We start from the raw sequence: 19258 nt of genomic DNA, 5'->3' as shown, positions 1-19258 counted from the left end.
CCTTACACCCCCTGAGAGAAGCAGAGTAAATATTGTATAACGCCGGGTGAAGCTACGACCTACGTTCCGCTCCTTACATGCTTCTGACGTGCAACTTATTGTGACTTTTGCTACAAACTTCAGTCTTAGATAACTCCTTGTCAGCAATATAATTATTTAAGTGATACATTTTGCATTAAAAGTTTTTATCGATCTTCAGTGAATTTTTTCTGGTGTCGGTAGTATTTGGTGATTATTCGACACAGCTAAAGGTACTTTTTATCATTACTGCCGTCAGTTATTGGGGGAGCAGAATTTCATTACTGTATATGTTGTTTTTGTTGTAACATTTTTTCAGCTATTATTTAAGGGTTAACCAACATGGCGAGGCTTGCTTTATATAATGTTTATTTTAATAATTGTTATTTTTAAACCCAGTTCTATCCCGCAACGATAATTTGCTTAGTAAATTGTCATTTGGTTTTTTTGCATGTATTTATCAACAATACCATTGAATCGAGCTAATTTTAACTAATTATTGTTTATTTTTATGTGACTGCGCTCCGTTTATTGTGCCGTACAATATAAATGTTATTTTGAATGAAACATTTCAAAAAATATTTTCCTTAATACAGGTTATGTTTTGGTACGATTTTTTCTTTTTGCCTAGTTTGTTTTGATCAATTTTTATGCATGCTAGTTCTTTCTAGGCACCGGCCTATGAGGCAGAAAGTGATGAAAGATAAAACCACCCCATGCTATGCTAGGACTATTATTTGAATGTCTACTTAAATGAAAAAGTTTGTATAACTAGTGAAAATTTTCTTATTTCAAGGAGTTAAATATATTTAATTTTTGATTAATCTCATTTTTTGCAGTTTTATTTTTCAAATATAAATTTTGAATGAAAAATTATTTTTCAATCAAATTACTGAAATAAAGACAAATTACTAGGTATATGATTGTTTTACTAATAACCTAATTCAGATAATGTGGAAAAAGTTTTTATTTTCTCTTTGAAAAATTAGTTGACATAATGTAAATAAAATTTAATATCTGAATATGTTCATATGTATAAAATCTCTTTGGAATTATTTTATGTAGACATCCCAATGTATAATTATTAGATGTAATAAAAATTACATGTTCTAATGCAAGCACTGATAAATAATAATTTCACTTTTAATTTTTTAGACGCAGTGACTTCAGGTAATTCAAAAATATGTTTCTTCACTTACAGATGATTCTTTGAAATATTTCATTTATCAATTTCATAGCCGAATATCCTTTCTAACAACTATGCCTTTTCCTTCAATGAGTTACACCGAGGGGTTAACTTGGAAACTGCCACCTACGTCAATATAACCTCACTTGATTTATATTCCTAACCTGTTGGTTAATATCTTTATGAAGAGTTTTTAGTGTGTTATTTGTTTTCTTACTCTCTTTGGAATCTTCCCACATTTTTTTTTGATGATGGAAGTGATGGATTTTCATTGTTCTAGGAATACAATACTAGGTCAATTTTTTTTCGTTTTAAAGTGATCTCAGAGGTTAACGAAATCTTTTTTTTTTAATATAGGTATCTGAGGGACAAGAGTAATGAATTGAAATAATTTTGTATATTTCGATCAGGTCACATCCATGTGTTCTGTCTCTATTGTTTCAATGTAGTGAGTTTCATTTCTTCTAAATGCCTTTCATATGGTAGATTTTGCAGTTCCCTAGGTATTCATTATTCTCTTTGTCTTTTCAATGATTTGATATCTGCTATGAAGTATAAATTCCACATGAAATGAGCAATTAAAAGTTTCGGACTTATGAACATCAACTTAGTTTAGTGAAGATCATTATTCTGGCAGCGTCTTGCTTCGGGTCATTTAGACTAATGTGTAGAACACTATATTTACTGAAACTTCAGCTATCATTTTTGTAACGTTTGTAGGTTTTGTTCGAGGTCTAATCATAGTGGGAATAGTGAGAAAGAGGGTTTCCAAATATTTTCATTTTATCAATAATATGACAAAACTGATGATACTTGATGAAAATCCATTATAACGTATTCAAAAAACATTTTAATGTGAAATTTCCACCTTGAAAGTTCACCAACCATTTTCCGAAATTTTTGTTTTTTTTTCGGATATCTCCCGATATACTCGGAATTTCAGAACTTTCTCAACGGCATATTGTTAGTCAGATACCCAACACACGTCGTTGTCTATGGTCGTTAACCTTCAGTTCCTGGGTCACTTAAATTTTGAAGGCACAACGCAAAATTTGGCAACTTATGGTCTGCGAAGGGCCAAGTTCTTGTGAGCGATGCAAAATGGAATTCTCCTGCACACTCTCACAGACAGCGGCGATGTTTTCGGCAGACCTTACGTTTTGTCGACGTACGGGTGTTGGTCGATCGTTTTCGACGATTATGGCGACCATAAACTAGGCGAAGCGCGCGGACGGCTACCCGAACGTGTTGTTGAATGCTATACCCGTCTATGGTGATTTGGCAAAACAGACTGAATAAATGACAACTAATTCGACATTGAAATAATATGAAAGAGAACAAAAATAATAGTGTTAAAAAACCTAATGAGAAACAATAGGCCTACCTGTAATGTATGTGATGCAGGATTCGGTAATTAAAAAAAAAATAAGTAAAAAAAGTTTTTATGTTAAACGGTTTTATTGAAATAAAAGATAGTAATGATGTAGATAATACGTACTAAAAACCGATCTGTTTAAAAAAATATATGTTTTTCCGTTAACCAGCTGTCTCAACCCTATGAACGACCACCCTCAGAAATCGAAACTTGTGCGAGCTAAGGACTAACGAGGTCTAACCTTTCGACGTGTGATTCCTAACACGGGTTGAACGATAGCAGGTGAAAATCGATCGTTCAGCCTGGGGCTTGAACCACCGACCAACACGGCGGTCGATTTGAGTGAGTGAACAAAACACCCACGTCGAACCGACCGGTTATCGAAAAATACTACGGTATTGATTAGATAAAATAATAAAATCGTTGGGCGTAATATTTACATATTTAGTCAGGTTACGCTACGCCCATTGATTTTATTATTTTTTTATATGATCAATACCGTAGATTGCTGAGGAGAATGGTGTCATGACTGCTACTTAGGACCTTCAGATTTATTTTTAGTTTTTAGTACATTATCTACATCATTATTATCTTTTTTTTCAATAAAACCGTTTAGCATATTTTTATTTTATTTTTTTTAATACCGTTTGCGTATTAGGTAATCCTACACAAATATTAAATGGCACATAAAAATTAACAAAAAGTATGAAAGGATATAGTAGACTATATTAGATTTTATAATTGAACTCAACTGTAAAATCTATTCTACCTAACTAGACTAGCAACTCAGTACTTACCTCAAAATTCACAATGCTGTGAAATCATAAGTTGAAATTTGACTTGTTTACTAACTACAAAAAGGCAATCTTACTACTACATTTGGCACTTGGTTCTGATATGCAAAACAGCTGATTCACTATTAATTATACTTCAATAGAACATTGGATTTCTTTATACGCAATGACAAAACTGTCGAACTAAAGTGCAATACAAAGTTTTGGACTTTGGTTGTTTTATGCAAAATTATATATGTGTATTTTATCCTCATAAGCATTATTCTTAGAAAATATATACATATAATATTAATAATACATTCATGGAATATTTTAATGAAAATAAAGGAAAAAAATAACAAATTTCAAGTAACTGTTTGATGATTTGTGAAATATTAATATACAGTTTTGGGATAAAAGTGTTAAATATAAAAAATATACATATTCCGTAACAGTAATACCTTTATTGAAAAAAAAATTAATTAAGTGTTTGTTGCTTCGCAAACAGAATAGTTTTTATCACTTTTTAGAATATATTCAATGGTGTTGAATAAATGTCTACTTTCTGACGTAGTTAATTAAATTTATAGCACATTACAAATAAGGGGGATTTGAATAACATATTGGTTCTCGGTGTTGGTAGGTAAAAACATTGTTGAGTTCTACCACTGACTCTTGGCACAGGAAACTCTAGTTTAGACAGTAGTTTAAGTGAGTTCACCAGTTTGTATATGAATACACAAGAATAATAAGTTCTTCTGTCTTCAAGAATACTAGCAGATAGCTTCTTGTCTATACTAACAGATGGTAGCATTAACTCTATAGCCTATATAGCCCTTTATGCATAAAGTCATATATTTATCTGATTCCTATAAGGGTACTTCCAATCATTTACTTTCCTGGTCTAAATGTGTTATGTTCTCACATCGCAATCTATTTTTTTCCAATTTTAACATTTATGTGACCCTTTCAAAAATTGTAGTAAATGTTTTACTCCTCTTATCACGGACGTTTATTTCATTACTATATTGTTTATGAAAATATTGTGCAAAACATCCAAAGGAAAGGTTTTTATTCAGAATGACAATATGTTCTTTACATTTCAGACATTCGTTGATAATCAAGCATTTTGTAGAGACCTTATTTTCTACTGAAATATTCCTCATATGAATTTTCGATAAGTTGCAATTGAAGATGATTAAACTAGCCTTTGTTGAATGATAGCATCACACCATTCTTTAATTTCTTTGAAGTTCTTAAAGATGCTTTTGTGTAAATCTATTTGATTCTTATTATTCCATAAAAGTGTGGTATCATCTGCAAAAATGGTAAAACTGTCTGAAATACATACCAGTTCAAGTCCAGTAGAGAGATCCCAGGATCAAAACCTTGGGGTTTTCACAAATTATCAACGTTCTTATTTCTATGATTCGAATCATTTTACTATTCCTGCTGCTTTAGCTAGATGATTTCTATACATACCTATACCAACAGTAAAACAAATAATTATAATTATTTTTATAATGTATCTGAGAAACATAGGTACTCATGATCGATAATCATATCTTACAGGTTTCGGATTAATGAAAAAGTTTTAGTTCAACGTAGATATCTTGCACGAGCCAATGATTAACCACTGAGATATATTATCGAATTGAAAATGGTCACTCCACCTCAACAATTCTGCGTTCGATGGAACAGTTACCAATCCAACCTACAAAATGCTTTTCCCAAGCTCCTAACGTCCGAACATTTTGTAGATGTTACCTTGGCATGTGAAAACGAAATGCTAAAATGCCACAAAGTGGTCCTCTCAGCCTGCTCAACGTACTTTGAAAAATTATTGTTGGATAATCCCTGCCAACATCCTATAATCTTCATGAAGGACATGAAGTAAGTAAAACCGTTTATCTTTTGTATTGATTGATTAATGACAATTCACGGTGTAGATTGAAAAATATAATAAATTGAGATAATTCAATTGATTTTTATTTTCAGATTCACCGAAGTACAGTCATTGGTGGACTTCATGTACAAAGGCGAGGTAAATGTAACACAGGATGATCTGCCTTCCCTCTTGAAATCAGCTGAGGCGTTGCAAATCAGGGGTTTGTGTGGTTCAGATCAGCTTTTAAATCCCACTTACCTGAGTAACATAAAGTCGCCACAATCTCAACAACAGCAGGTACCACAAATACTCACATCTACTGTAGGTTTTAGAAAAAATAACCAATTTCAGTTTAGTGAAACTATGGTTGCGTTTTAGCCTAATATGGGTTCACCAACTCCAATGGAATGCAAGCCACAACCTAGTCAGGTGCCAATGAACAAAATAACTGATTCACCAATAAAAAAAGAACCTAGTCAAGTAGCTGAAGGCTCGGATAGTGGGAACAATCCTTCGTCTTCTGATTGTGATTCAAACGATGGCATGTTGCAGATCAAAGGTGAGAAATGAAAATACAAGAAAGCAAAATAAACAAACATGGTTTGGATATCATAGTTCACAGACATTTTTAAAATCAGCATTTGAAAACTCAGTAAAATTATAAAAGGCACCCCCGAGCAACAATTACTGATCTCAAGCATTAAAAAAATGTTGTATTCCTGTATGAGTTTTTGTGACCTTATAATAATTTAGGTATATGTTTTTGGATTATCTGGTGTGGTGATTATGTATCTCAGAGTGACTTCTGTTATAATGCCGGTTGGTTTTTATATGAATAAGGCGCTGGAAAATGTGAGTTTAGATCTTTTAAGGTGTCTTTGCTGTCATATCTTTACTTCAAGTTCGATTGGATCCTAATAGCTTTCCTTTGCATGCTTAAGACTCCTGCGGCGTATGGGGAGTGTTTTTGTGAAATGATTGCATATGATAATAAAGGGGAGAGTATGAATATATGATAAACGGAGAGTAGTATGGCATTATCAACAGTTTGCGATAATGTGTTGTATAAGGTAGATGTGAGAGGACAATTTTTTGCAGATGTTAACTGTGTGACGCTGCCTTGACAGTTTTGTGTCTCTATGGGCTCCTAGAAATGTACTGGATTCTGAACAGGAGAAGATTTCGATGTTTTTTAAGAACAGTATTACTGTCGTTCACTTCAAGTATGTTTGCAAGATACCAGTCGTGTATAATAGAATTAGTTTCGTCTACTATTTGTCTCAGTTTGCTTAAGTTTCTTTTTATAATAAACCAGAGTTGTGTCATCTACGTAAAGTATACATTTTCACTGTAGTGAGGCAGGTGGTATAAATATTAGAAAGATGATAGGTCCCAGTATGGGGCCTTGAAGTACACCATAAGTAATAGGTGTGAAGTTTGATGTGCTGTTTTTAATTTCGACAATTTGAGTTCAGTTTGTTAAGTACGATTGAATGATTTCAATACAATTCTGGTGAAAGTTATAGGAGTTTAATTTCTATAGAAGGTTATGCAATCAAAGGCTTCTGTAAGGTCTATCAAATAGACGTGAGTGAACTCGTTTTCAAAGGCTGGCACTGTGCCTGAGTAAAATATTCATCGTTTTTCATAAATTTGGTTAGCTGAACTCCCAGTAGAATTTCGAAAAAATTTTCCAGGAAATGTCAGATTGCAATTGGGCGAAAATGTAATGGGTCGTTTTGAGGATTTTTTGTGGATGGGCCTGACCAGCTATTTTGAGAATGTCCGGATGCATCGGTGTACAAGTTTTGTACTGTATTGCTCGAATCATTTTTAAGTTTATGGGGAATGAGTCCTTACTGTCAGTTTTCTTGAATCGTCCGTGGGCGAAATAACCCACGAAAAAAATGCCAAGGTAATCTCATGTAAGTCTGGTAATGTAAAAACTTTCCTGTCCTATATAAATAATGTTACGTATCGGATTGGGAGAATTCTGCAGAAACATAATGTGAAATTGAACCACAAATAATCTTTTGCATTAGTAGAGAACCTTGCAGCTGTGGGTTGGCCTATATAAAAAAAAAGAAAAAATTGTTATAAGAAAAAATTGTTATGCGTTAAAGTTCTTATCAAATCATTGTCACGAAAACATACTATTAATCGTTTATTATGCAAACATCAACTGTCATCTGCGATATGGTATTCTTACTGGGGTACTTGTATCTCTTGGTCACATGTTTTTGCTCTGCAAAAATTTGCAGTGAGAATTGTTGCAGGACTAAATTGGAGGCAGTCATGTAGAGAGGCTTTAAAGCGACTAAAGATCTTAACTTTGACAGGCTTGTATCTGTATGAACTGTGTATATATTAATACAAACATAAAGATAAATTCTTCAATACAACAGATCATCAATATGACACTAGATCCAGAAATCTTCTTGTGCCTGCTGTGCATAGAACTAACCTATACCAAAAAAGTCACTTATATTTGGGATGCAAAGTTTTTAATCACCTCGATGTCTCTATCCAAACATCTCCAAATATTAATATTTTCAAATCCAGACTTAGAGCATTTCTTATTGAGAAGAACTGTTGTAGTATTAGTGAATTTATGACATAATACTATATTTTATGAAGATGTTTTCTTGTTGACAATTCAAATGTTATATTTGTGCTGTTGTTTTTCAAATGACAGTTGTCATTCATACTATGACACTTTTAACATTTTTCTAATATGTTCTTGTTGTGTCTTTTTTAATTAAGTCGGTAGGTTCTATGAATTTTTTATATTTCTATATAATTATATATTTTACTTCTTTTATATTAATAACTTATGACAGTGTTAATATCATTTAAATTCATATCCATATTAATTATGACGTTTTGTCAGTTACTGCTGGAATGTATTCATACATTTATGCTTTTTAACTGAAAAATAAAGATTTATTATTATTATTATTATTATTATTATTGGAACCACAAGAGGTGTAAGTATCCGGATCTATACAAGAGAAATGGTCGCCTGGGATATACTGACATATCAGCAGTAATGGAATGTGCTCTCTGGAAGGGCAACCACAAGATAAAATTTAAAGAGAACCAAGTAATCTATAGAATTCAGAGCTACTATGCCAGACTATATGGGGAGGTGACAGAAATTCAAAATAAAAGAAAAGAAGGGGAAATTGACATCACAAGTATCAGGCCATTCAATTCAAAAAATCAGATCTTTCAAATAACCACCATTAATGTAGTATCTGCAATGTGAACAACAGAGCAATTTGTTCGTTATCTCATGATGAGGTAACGAACAAGAATGCAACCTGAAGACCACGACCTATAAACCCAAATCATAGCTTTAGCACACGACATATTTAGTTCTTAAAAGATGTTTTGGCTATTGAAAGTGATACTTTTACTGTGAGATGATTACCACTGATAAAATAGAAGTTAAATGTAGTCAAGGAGAATAAGGTAGCCTGACATTTGGCTATTCAACTATAAGTTGATTCAATTGATTTATCAAATATGTTTACCGCTATATAAATACATATACTAAGGTGTTTACTAGGTGACAAAATTCAAAAAAAGAATGAGGAATTCAACATCTCCTGAAATCTCTTTGTTGGGATCGCCCCTTTTTGAAACAGTTATCAAATTGACATTTGGATTGAATTCATGTCGTTAATTATTAAATAAGCCCTAAGGTCGTTAGAACTTCAAGGCGATATTGATGACAAAAAAATCATTGAAATCAACTTTTGACAATTACATATTTTTTTCTTGATGTTTCCAGAGGATATAGATGAGGAAGCTGATGAATCGTATTACGGCGAAACTGAACTCATGGATCAAGAGCTGACCGAAGAAGATGGCACGGTTAATACAGATAATAAACCACAATTCTCTGCAATTGCAAATGTATCCTGTCAGTATGATGCCAACCAGGGTAAGTAAGCATATGTTCCAAAATACTTGAGAGTATATATGAAAATAAATGTATGACTCAGGATCAGCAAATAGAAGAATCCGCAGATCAGATGAGGAACTGAGAAGAGCAGCAGAGTGTATCACTCGTGGGCAGACCTTCCAAACTGTTAGCGATCAGTTTAATATACCTATCTCAACAATTCGTTTTTACATGGCTCGAAAAGGAATTTTACCAAGGCGTAAAAGAGGTAGGGCGTGTGCGGGACCCATGGGAATGGGTATGGGGGCTGTGCCTCTAACTACGTCCTATAATTCCCCTGCGAGCCCTATAGGACCTCCTTACCATATCGTCCACTACAAGTTACCCGCCCTCGGAGTTTCTAAACTCAAATAGATGTATCTTGTAGTTTCTTTACCCAGTGAGCTAAGATGAATATCCCGGTTGTATGTATATAGGGTTGCATCACTTTACATGGCTACTGCCTTTTTATCCTTTTTATTTTTGTTTTGCTAGGACCTAATTGGGCTGGTAAATAGCAGAAGCTTCTGTCATGAATATTAGAATATTTATATGAAATTTTTATCATGCTCAGACAGGCGGAAAGCAAAAAGATTTTTTCTTTCAATTTTCGCAAAATATTATAAGTAAATTGTTTCTAGAGATGTTGTGGTGTACCAAAAATAATAAGGATTTTGGTTATTTTCATGGAAAGCGAGAAACATTAAATGATTGCCATTTTGTTGTATTAAGTCCTATTTTTTGTTTTTTTTTTGAGTACTAGTGATTGGTCTGAGGTAGTTCAAAGGATCTTTGTTTATTTCAATATGTCTAAAACTGTATATTTCATTCATTGTGCCAAATAATTATTTTTGTTGATTACAATTTGCATGATGAATTTTTATTTATTTCAAACAATAGGTTAATCCTAACTTGAAAATTTCAACTCATTTTTTATTTCCTTCGAATTATCTAGGACTGTATTTCTCACTTATTACTCTCAAGCCATTTTTGTGTAATGAAATTGCCATTTTTAATTAATTTATTTTTTAATAGTAGGTAAGGCTGAATCGAAGATCTCCATTTTTTGAATTTTGTCGATATTATTTGACACATTTTTTGTGTAAGTACTTAGTGTATTATTTGCTGCCAAATGAGTTTATTTATTTTTGTTTATTTTTTATTTTGCGTACTTTTTTCGTTTTTTATGTATTTACACTTCATTAAATGTTTTCTTATATAAATTTAATCAAGAAGTTGTAGAATGAAAAGTTTTGTAGGTCAGGAAATTGTTAGTAAAGTATGTGATTAGAGAAATCACTCCGATGATTAATATTTGTACAAATTTTCTCTGATATTATGCCTGTGGAAAATCTCAATTTGAAACTTATACTAGTCTTTGTGGAAGATTATTTTTTGTAATTGTTTAGTATTTTTTGCATTTTTTGAAACGAATTTTATTCTACATGTGCTGCCATTCTCTTAATGCCATAAAAGTATTTTGAACTGATTAGGTTATGACTCCTAGACAAAAATTAAGCCACCAAGTTGACTTTCATTGGTTTTCTTGATACCAAATTGTAGCCATATATTTGAAGAGCATTAATGTTGTAATCAAAATAAATATCCAGGCTTCCATTTTGAAAGTGCAACATCTGTGAAGAAATTTCTGAATCCATGAATACTAATAAAACAGTAGTCTTTACAATGATATACAAATAATATATTTTGTAAAAATCAAGTACCTAAAAATGATAATTTAATATATTTATATGGAATATAGAAAATTCATAACTTGATCTGCATACAGAGATAAAATGGTTTTAGTTTATAGGTGAAAATAGACAGAAATGTTAAAAAACTGTATCTTGAAAGCTTGAAACATTGAGATGAATAAAGTTCTTGGCACTTAAAAAATGTAATCCAAATGAAAATAACTAAAAAAATAATGAAAAACAAACTTGAAAAAATTGAAAGATACGATTTACTTCAAATTAATTTTTTGTGACATTCTCACGATCCAAACAAACGATTCTCTACGAATTTTGTTAAGAGGTAACCTTCGTTAATACCATGTTCCTCTGGGAGCTCCACCCCTTGTTGGTAATTATGCCATGGGGGTTGACGGCCATGCAAATATTTGCATATTTCCAAATATTTTCTTGTTAGTTTGAATTCCAATAAATGCACAACCGATTCCTCGGAATCCTTTTTACCAAATACACCGAAGTCAAAATATGCACCTACCTTTATAATTACCAGTGTGGAGGAACTACTATGCGATGATCTGTGACAGACAAGAGGTTGTTGGCCTAATAAACCAATTATTCTCCATCCTGTACTTGCTGTCTTTAACTCCAGGCGGTTCGGTTCCTTCTTCTGACGGCAACGCCAGTTATGGTTCGAATTATACCGTCAAGTCAAACAGAAGGTGCAAACAAGAATTTTTTCCTTATCTTGTGCCAAAAACTACAAGCAGATATATCAGATTTGACTGTGCACGACAAGAATGATCGATGACTGATTTATCTTTCAAGTAGAATTTTTGTCAAAAGAAATGAAATAATAATCTGAAATCCAATCTTAATTCTTCACAAAACGTATTCAAAAAATCCTTTATTGTGAGATTTTCATTTAACATTTTTTCTTTAGTTGTGGATTTTCATAAAGTACCGGCCAATTCCATTATATATCTTAAAAAAACCTTTCAAAAGAAATGTCAAACTGATAGATTTCAATTTATGTCTCTCAAACCAATAATCAGGAATTCAACTTCCAAATCAGTATTTGTCAAAATAATAGATGAGTCAATTTTCATGAGGTTACTAGAAGCAAAGAATAAAAAATTCCCCTAGGTTATCAATCTCAGTTATCCCAGACTATCAGAATACTCAAAATATTGTTATTTATTTTTTAATTGAGAACCAGTGAGGGGGAAAATCAAAATTTTAGAAGTCACTACCATATTTATCATTTCGTATTGGTATATGTCGTATCGTTTGATTCGTAATAATAATCACACGTTAAACGGTTAGGCCTTGTTAATCCTTGGCTCCTATAAATTTCAACTTTTCAGGAGACATCGGCCGATAAACTGAAAAACACATTTCAACACTTGACTGAAACTGAACTTTTATGGTTATCTTAATGTTTTCATATAATTCAGACGGACCATCGCCTTTCTTAAATTAATACTAAGTTTTCCTTTATTCGGTAGATATCCTTGGTAGATTCGGTTGATATCGAAATAAAATTATTTCTATATAATTTTTATTTATACAATATCGACGTACGTTTCTGCCTTTTTGCCGTTTTTAGGTTCTAAAACTGATGTTAAATGATGGAGGTTAGGCTATGTTCATCGAGTTATTGTTATTGTCGAAGGTTTATCTCACATTGACTTGTGACGCCTACTAATGATATAAAACCAGAGTCAAATACAAGTATCATAGTGAATGCGTTCAGAACAACGGGAGCACCGTGTCAGGCACTGTGACCGTTACCACATCGCCTTTGATAATGTCTACCGCAGTAGTAGACGAAACGTCAGGCACAAAAACCTGCAGACCACGGCCATAAAATCCGGAAAATAGCTTCCACACAATTGATAAACATAGCCCAACCTTCCTCTTTTGAAATCAATACAAAGTTTTGCGTCTTACTTTTCAAACCTCGTCATATATTTTTTCATGTTTTTTAATTTTATTTTAATCGTCTCTGTACGATGACTCAATTTCATGAATTTCATTCCTACACTGATTGTGATAGTGTAGTGTTATCACTAAAATTTTGAAATATATATAGTAAGCGAAGTTACCCATTGTACATTTTTGTGTTTGTAATTTAATAATATTTTATAATCTGAAGATGGCAAAAATGCCGAAACGTACGTCGTTATTTCCAACTTTATTTCTATATCGACTGAATCTGCCCAGGAAATCTACTGAATTATTTGAATTGAAATATTTCTTAGCATAACTTGTTGTATTATTGGGAAAAAAAGCTTTTGGCTTTCTATTCTCTATCTTCATGACCTCCCTGTAAATTTAGTTCAGGAGCGAGAGCTTCTCAACTCGTCAATTCCTGATCCAACAATTGAACCTTAAAAAAAAGGTTTGGTGGTGCAGCCAGGAAACGATTGAGTCGTCTCCTCAGGAGCGGGTTACCTTATAAAACCGCCTTGCACCAAATTCTTGAGCGGCGTACGCAGAATCTGTCCCAGGTGGGGAAACAAACCCCCCCCACGAGCAGGTTAGCAAACGTTTGCGCTAAAGTATTGATTCACCAAAACCAGAGGCGAAAAAGCCCTGCACGGCTGAATCTAAGGCATTGTCAGGTGTAGCTAACATGCCAAAACCCTCATATGGGAAGGTTGTCGTGGGTATCAAGGTGGGAATCTTGCAACTTGACTATCCGACTACCTCATTAACAGAGCATATACTTTGTGCCTGCCCCGCTGGGGAACGAATCAGATATTAAGAGTTCGGCAGAGCCGTACTCTTACCTTCTGACCTGATAGACCACTCACCATACAAACTAATCGGCTTCGTTAAGAAGCTGGGTTTATTTGGCCGAGTGTGAATAAGTGTGAGCCACCTTGCGGGTTGCGGTGGAGGGTCGAACAGACCCACTCACTTTGGACCTAACCTCAAGTAACCCCCATCTTCATACAAAAAAAATGTGGGAATTTCATTGCCTTATATTGTTTTTGTTCCTAATGTTAATGGCTACCTGTCATAATACCTAATATTTACCTGTTTTCTACCTGAAAATTATTATGTACGAAATTAAACAAATGGCTGTTTTAAACGTCGTTCATATATTTCACTCCACATTTTTGGAATGCTAAACTTTCGAAGGCATCAATTTGGTTTCATATGCCAGAGGAGTCTAATGAGGCTTAACATGCTTTAGAGAACGGCCACAGGATATAAGAGGAATGCTTGAAACTGTTGAGACCAGTATATTGACAGGACGCGTTTTTAAATTACTTCCAAAGTTTAGAAATCGAAAAAATGTGTAATGAGATCTATAAACAGCAACAAAGGTCCCATTCCAAACAGTCTTTTGTTATTTACTCATATATTTAAAAATTACAAGTAAAAATCGGGTTAAAACTAGGTATCATAAGAGGTAGTTATTGACTAACATTAGGAAATAATTTTATTTATGACAGGTAATGGTGCAGATAATATAAAAACATTTAGATGGTCATGAAAAATTTAAGTTTGTCATCTCCCGATGATGCTGACTTGGTTAGCATTTGCTATTATGTAAAATTGTACAAGTCTGGAAATATATCAAATCCAGGTACAGATGCATGAATTTGACTTGATATATAATTGAATATCTTCCCCTCTTCCCTACTATTATTTTATATTTGTGGGGGAGAGTGGGCGAAGAATAAGAATATTTCAAGGGTAAATACCGCTGTAGATTTCTAATAATATTAAAATTAGCAACTCGCTTGCTGCAATAAGAAGTTATCATATATAAAAAAAATAATTTACAGGCACATATTTTGGGTTTTAACAGCTGTCGTCAGTAAAGTATAAACAATTTCAATGTTTGACAACACTTGGTATCAAAAAACAATTTCATAACTGTTCTAAAATGGTCAGAAATTAGTTTAAAGTTATGAAAGTGTGCAGGAAATGTTCATTTGTTTTTCCTCTAAGAAGCCGAGGTGCTTGTCCTGATTTGGAAAATTGGCTTTCCATCAAACAGCATACGCATATAAACGACAGCCATCAAAAGTCCGAACTTATAAAAGCTAAAGATGAACGAGCTCTTTACTTTTGATGTGTGATAATTAACAAGTCGGCTCAAGAACTCATTTCCTTTACAACTGCTAGCTCCTTTTGATGTTGCTCAGCTTGAAAGTGGATTCTTATGAATCCATTTAGGTCCCCTTTCCTTACCTATTTTCTCATAAGTGCCCAGGTGCCATTAAAAAATTCTTAACGGGCAGTGGTTGTTTGGAATATGTGGACTGTAGAAATGATAGTTAATTTGTCACATGACTTCCATAAAATGATCAACAAACAATTATAAAATAAATATTTGCTACTAAATGATTATAAAAGCCCCTACTTAAATTGTAAATATAACTTTCTAATTATGACCTGAAACAATTCTGTCATTTTCATAGTATTTGACTGATTCTGAGTGGCAGCACCCACCTCCACACCAAGCAATATATACGATAATTATAAAGCCTATTTTTTGTGGAATGTCTAATTGTAAAACGTTTTCTAATTTTAAAATGCAATTTTTACCAGTGATATAAAATGGATTATTTTTTTTATCCAGTACAGTATACTTTGTCATAGAAACCGCACTCACCTCATAGACAAAAGTAACAAACGGATTAGGTTAGGAATTTCCATCCAGAATTGCTGAATATGTCAAATCATGAATTTTCTTTATAGATTTTTCAAAAGCGGAAAGATCTTGATATCGACGAAATTTCTCAAACATAATTGTTATGTTAATTTCAAATAGGTAAATTTTCATTTATATCAGACCAATATGAATACAGAGTATAAAGAACTTATTGAATAGATCTTTCATCAATTAGCATTTATATTTAAAAATGTTGTCATTTTTTTTGTGGTATTCACTACTTCCCATACATCTTAAAGATATCAACTGACATTTTTGAATGATTTTGGCAAGGATTTGAGAAAATTAATAAAGTAATACTTGAAACGCTATTCAAGACTGCATGATTTCATTTAAAAATCATTTCAATTCTGTAATGAATAGGATCATCCAAACCATGATGTTAAAATAAATTCCTCTCATCGAGGGGTATCTTCATATACCCATATTAATTATCTGATTTTCAGTAGTTTTCTTGTTATGAATTTATTATTATATAAAAATAGTTGCTTCAAAAATACTTTTTCTTTCGTGTGAATCAATGCTCACCGGAAAGTAGTTCATTCGGGAGGGTTTTTTCTTCCAGTTTGTGTCTGAAAGATATTTCTTTGCATGATCTACACATCTTTGTAGAGTTTATTTAAAAATTGCTTTCTTCCTTTCTTTGGAAGTTCTCCACATTTTTTGTATGAAGATGAAGAAATATTTCCTTCTCAATATTTTACTTTGTTGATAAGTAAAAGATGCAAATAAGTTAGTAAATTTTATTGAAGGCTTTCATTAGACGGCAAAAGCTCTAATGTTATTGTAATTTCTTTAAAATTCCGAATTCATTTGTGAAAGTTTTAAAAATTTTCGTTTAATGTGTTAATTTTTTTGGCACAGAATCAGCAATTCTGGATCCCGTTAGGACACTCTGGAAGCAGAGTGTTCACATTCTCATGATTTTATGATGAAAACAGAGACACCACGTAGGTGCCAGAGTTCTATTCTTTGTAAAAAAATATTGAACAATCGTATTCTATGAAAAGCAGAGATTATAGAAAATAAGTTATACCTATAACCAAACAATTTTATATTTTCTGTAATCTCGATACTCTATAAGACTTAGCTAAATAAGATGATAGAATAGAAGTTGAATGTCTGATTTATTCTGTGTTATTTTACAAATTTTGTAATCGAGAAATGTATCGAGCATTTTTTTTAATAAATTATTTTTTTAGTTTATAATTTTTTGTGTATCATGATTCGTAGATTAGTTATTTTCTTGACTTTCTTGTCTCTGAGTGTACTTAAGTTGAAAATTATGTCTTGAAAGTATTTTTTGCAGCTATTTTTCTGTTTGTTTTCCAACTCCTTTTCCCTTTGTAAAAATATATTATGTGTAAAAGTGCCATCTATAATATATTTTTCTAGTTAAATAGAATGCTTATGTCTTGTGACTTAGACACTGTATACAGTATTCAGTCGTAAATATACAAGTATTATATACAAAAATATTTTTTATCTTATACATCCATATTACTATTTAAATGATAGATGAATTTACAAGTACATCAAATTCAGATAACCGAAGAGAGTCGGGTTCCCTATATTATAATATGCAGTGTGGAATCCTGTGTGGGAATAGTAGTCTGGTTCACATGTACTCGAAAATTATAATTTTCAATCGTCAATAAAAAATAGAAAATAACAATTTTTTTATTTTGGCAACGGTAATCTATTTTTTTGCCTATTAAGGATAACTTCATCAAAGGAAAAAAATGCCAGGGTTTTAGTTCAATAATTATAGGAATTTTTATATTAACTTTCAATTCAGAAAAAGTTATTAACAAATTTATAATTAACGTTAAAATTGGGATAACATTTTTTTTACTGCGGATTATTGTTTATTGATGTATACCAACATTACATGAATTTTTTCATTTCTTATTATTTATATTTAATATGTTTAAATGATTTTTTTGTTTTTATGTCAGAGTGACGAAAGGCGCGCGGAAGCCTGACTACCCGCTTTTGGCTCTATTTTCAGGGCTCTGTAAAAATTATAAATAACTGAGATAGTTTCGGGAGTCGGGACTTTTTTTACGCAAATTCATTGATATTTTCAAATTTCCAAAATTTTGAAAATTTTCCGAGATATTAAGAAAAAACTAAAGCCCCATTTTTTTTTCGCTTAATTGTTTATAACTTTTGTAATTTTTATCGGCGCGTTTTCGGACCTTACCTTTAACTTTCTAGGCAAAAATACGAATCGAATGACACTTTGGTCTTAATTTTTGGACAGGGCTGAAAAATGTTACAAAAAAAAGTACATGTGAACTAGACTATAGTTTGTCAACATAAAAAAATACTTTGAAAATTCTTCGGCCAGGTCAAATCATATCTTTAAATTTGTTTTTCATTTCAAAGATCAACACCTCAAACATTTCTAGATTATAAAGGGGTAAGGTAATTTAAGTCTCTACACAGCAAGCACTCTATACTCGGTTGAGGCTTATTTGCAACGATATTTGAAAGATTAAAAAGGTTTTGGAATTTTCGTCTTCATTGTCAAGAAATAAAAGGAGCCCTTTTCAAATACTTCATTGATCATTGTTTCAAAAGGCTATTTTTACAAGCTTTTATTAAAGTTACAATGTTTATATGTTAATTCAAGTGCAATCTTGTAACTGAATTTTGAAGCTTGTAGGCAGCTTACACACTGATGCAACACAATCTCATGCAATTAGTTGCAAGAGATCAATGACACACATTGTTGTACAATTGATGTGACTATAATTGAGTCCTCAGAAGACGAGGATGTTATCATGTCTTTGTATTCTCGTAGAAGAAAGAAAAGACGTTTTTGGGTGCACCCGTATTTTGTAGAAAATTGTGAACGAATATTTGAGCTGCAAGGGAACTCCATGACGGTTAAATTTGAATTTATGTATAGGATGAGTCCAAAAATCTTGGTAGAACTACTTAACCTGCCTACTCCTGCCATACAGCGTTCATTTTGATTTACAATAACGAAAATGGTGACAATACATACAAAATCCAGTGCAACTGATCACTGTGTGACTGGTATTTCCAGTCGTATGGTGGCATCAGTCGGATTGCACAAGTGTGAATGCTTTTATGAAATCCTTATGGGTCAGATTGTTGCAACCAGTTGCTTGAGTCGGTTGTGTCAGTTGCTTTGTATCAGTATTAGTTTGCCTTATTCTCAACCAATTGAGCTGAAATTTTGCATACATATTTAGTTTTGATGGCGATTCATGGTCAGCTAATGACGCCATTCTACATCTAGTATGCTTTTTTATAAAATAGGTAAATGCCATTAACTAAAAGCGTACAGAATTTTTGTTTCTTCTACACATATCCAATCTCTGGGAGAACAGTACTACGACAGTATAAAATTTCTTTTAACTGGTATATAGATATTTATTTAATCTCTTATGGTTGCTTTACAATATGAGATAAGTCACAGTACATAAAGAGGGAAAAATTCTCATTATATAAACATTAAGAAAAAAAAGATCACAAACGTTGTAGTTGTTTACAAACTGATTAAGATTAATAAGAATAAAATAAAATGAAAAATATTCAAATATAAACACATGCTAAAATACATTGAAGCAAAACTGCCTAGTCGCTACATTTATACTCGTCTAATGAATAAAAAGCATGGCGGATGAGAAACTTTTTCAAAGATTGTTTG

At 32.4% G+C, this 19258-nt stretch overlaps 1 protein-coding gene and 1 long non-coding RNA gene across 3 annotated transcripts; one reads left to right on the top strand and one right to left on the bottom strand.

The window, feature by feature from the left end:
• The first annotated feature begins 94 nt into the window (after nt 1-94).
• On the top strand, nt 95-16946 carry LOC111504198 (uncharacterized). 2 transcript variants are annotated; one of them, XM_023158702.2, is made up of 6 exons: nt 95-251; nt 4925-5245; nt 5351-5537; nt 5619-5799; nt 9037-9189; nt 9251-16946. In XM_023158702.2, exons 2-6 carry the CDS (start codon nt 5013-5015, stop codon nt 9562-9564), a joined length of 1068 nt encoding a protein of 355 aa, XP_023014470.1. In that variant the 5' UTR covers nt 95-251; nt 4925-5012; the 3' UTR covers nt 9565-16946. The 2 variants fall into 2 exon arrangements, with proteins under 2 accessions (XP_023014470.1, XP_023014468.1); XM_023158700.2 differs by having other exon boundaries at nt 5351-5561.
• Nucleotides 6674-8086, bottom strand: LOC141485891 (uncharacterized). The gene is made up of 2 exons (XR_012467517.1): nt 7395-8086; nt 6674-7309 (listed from the first exon to the last, which is right to left on the bottom strand). It is a non-coding gene; the product is annotated as an uncharacterized lncRNA (long non-coding RNA).
• Nucleotides 16947-19258: the final 2312 nt, after the last annotated feature.

The sequence above is a fragment of the Leptinotarsa decemlineata genome, unplaced genomic scaffold (assembly GCF_025532065.1).
Source record: "Leptinotarsa decemlineata unplaced genomic scaffold, Ldec_3_MD MMD2_tig00026340_RagTag_RagTag, whole genome shotgun sequence".
NCBI lineage: Eukaryota > Metazoa > Arthropoda > Insecta > Coleoptera > Chrysomelidae > Leptinotarsa > Leptinotarsa decemlineata.
The sequence above is the reverse complement of the archived record's forward strand: the minus strand, read 5'-3'. Positions and strand labels throughout refer to the sequence as shown.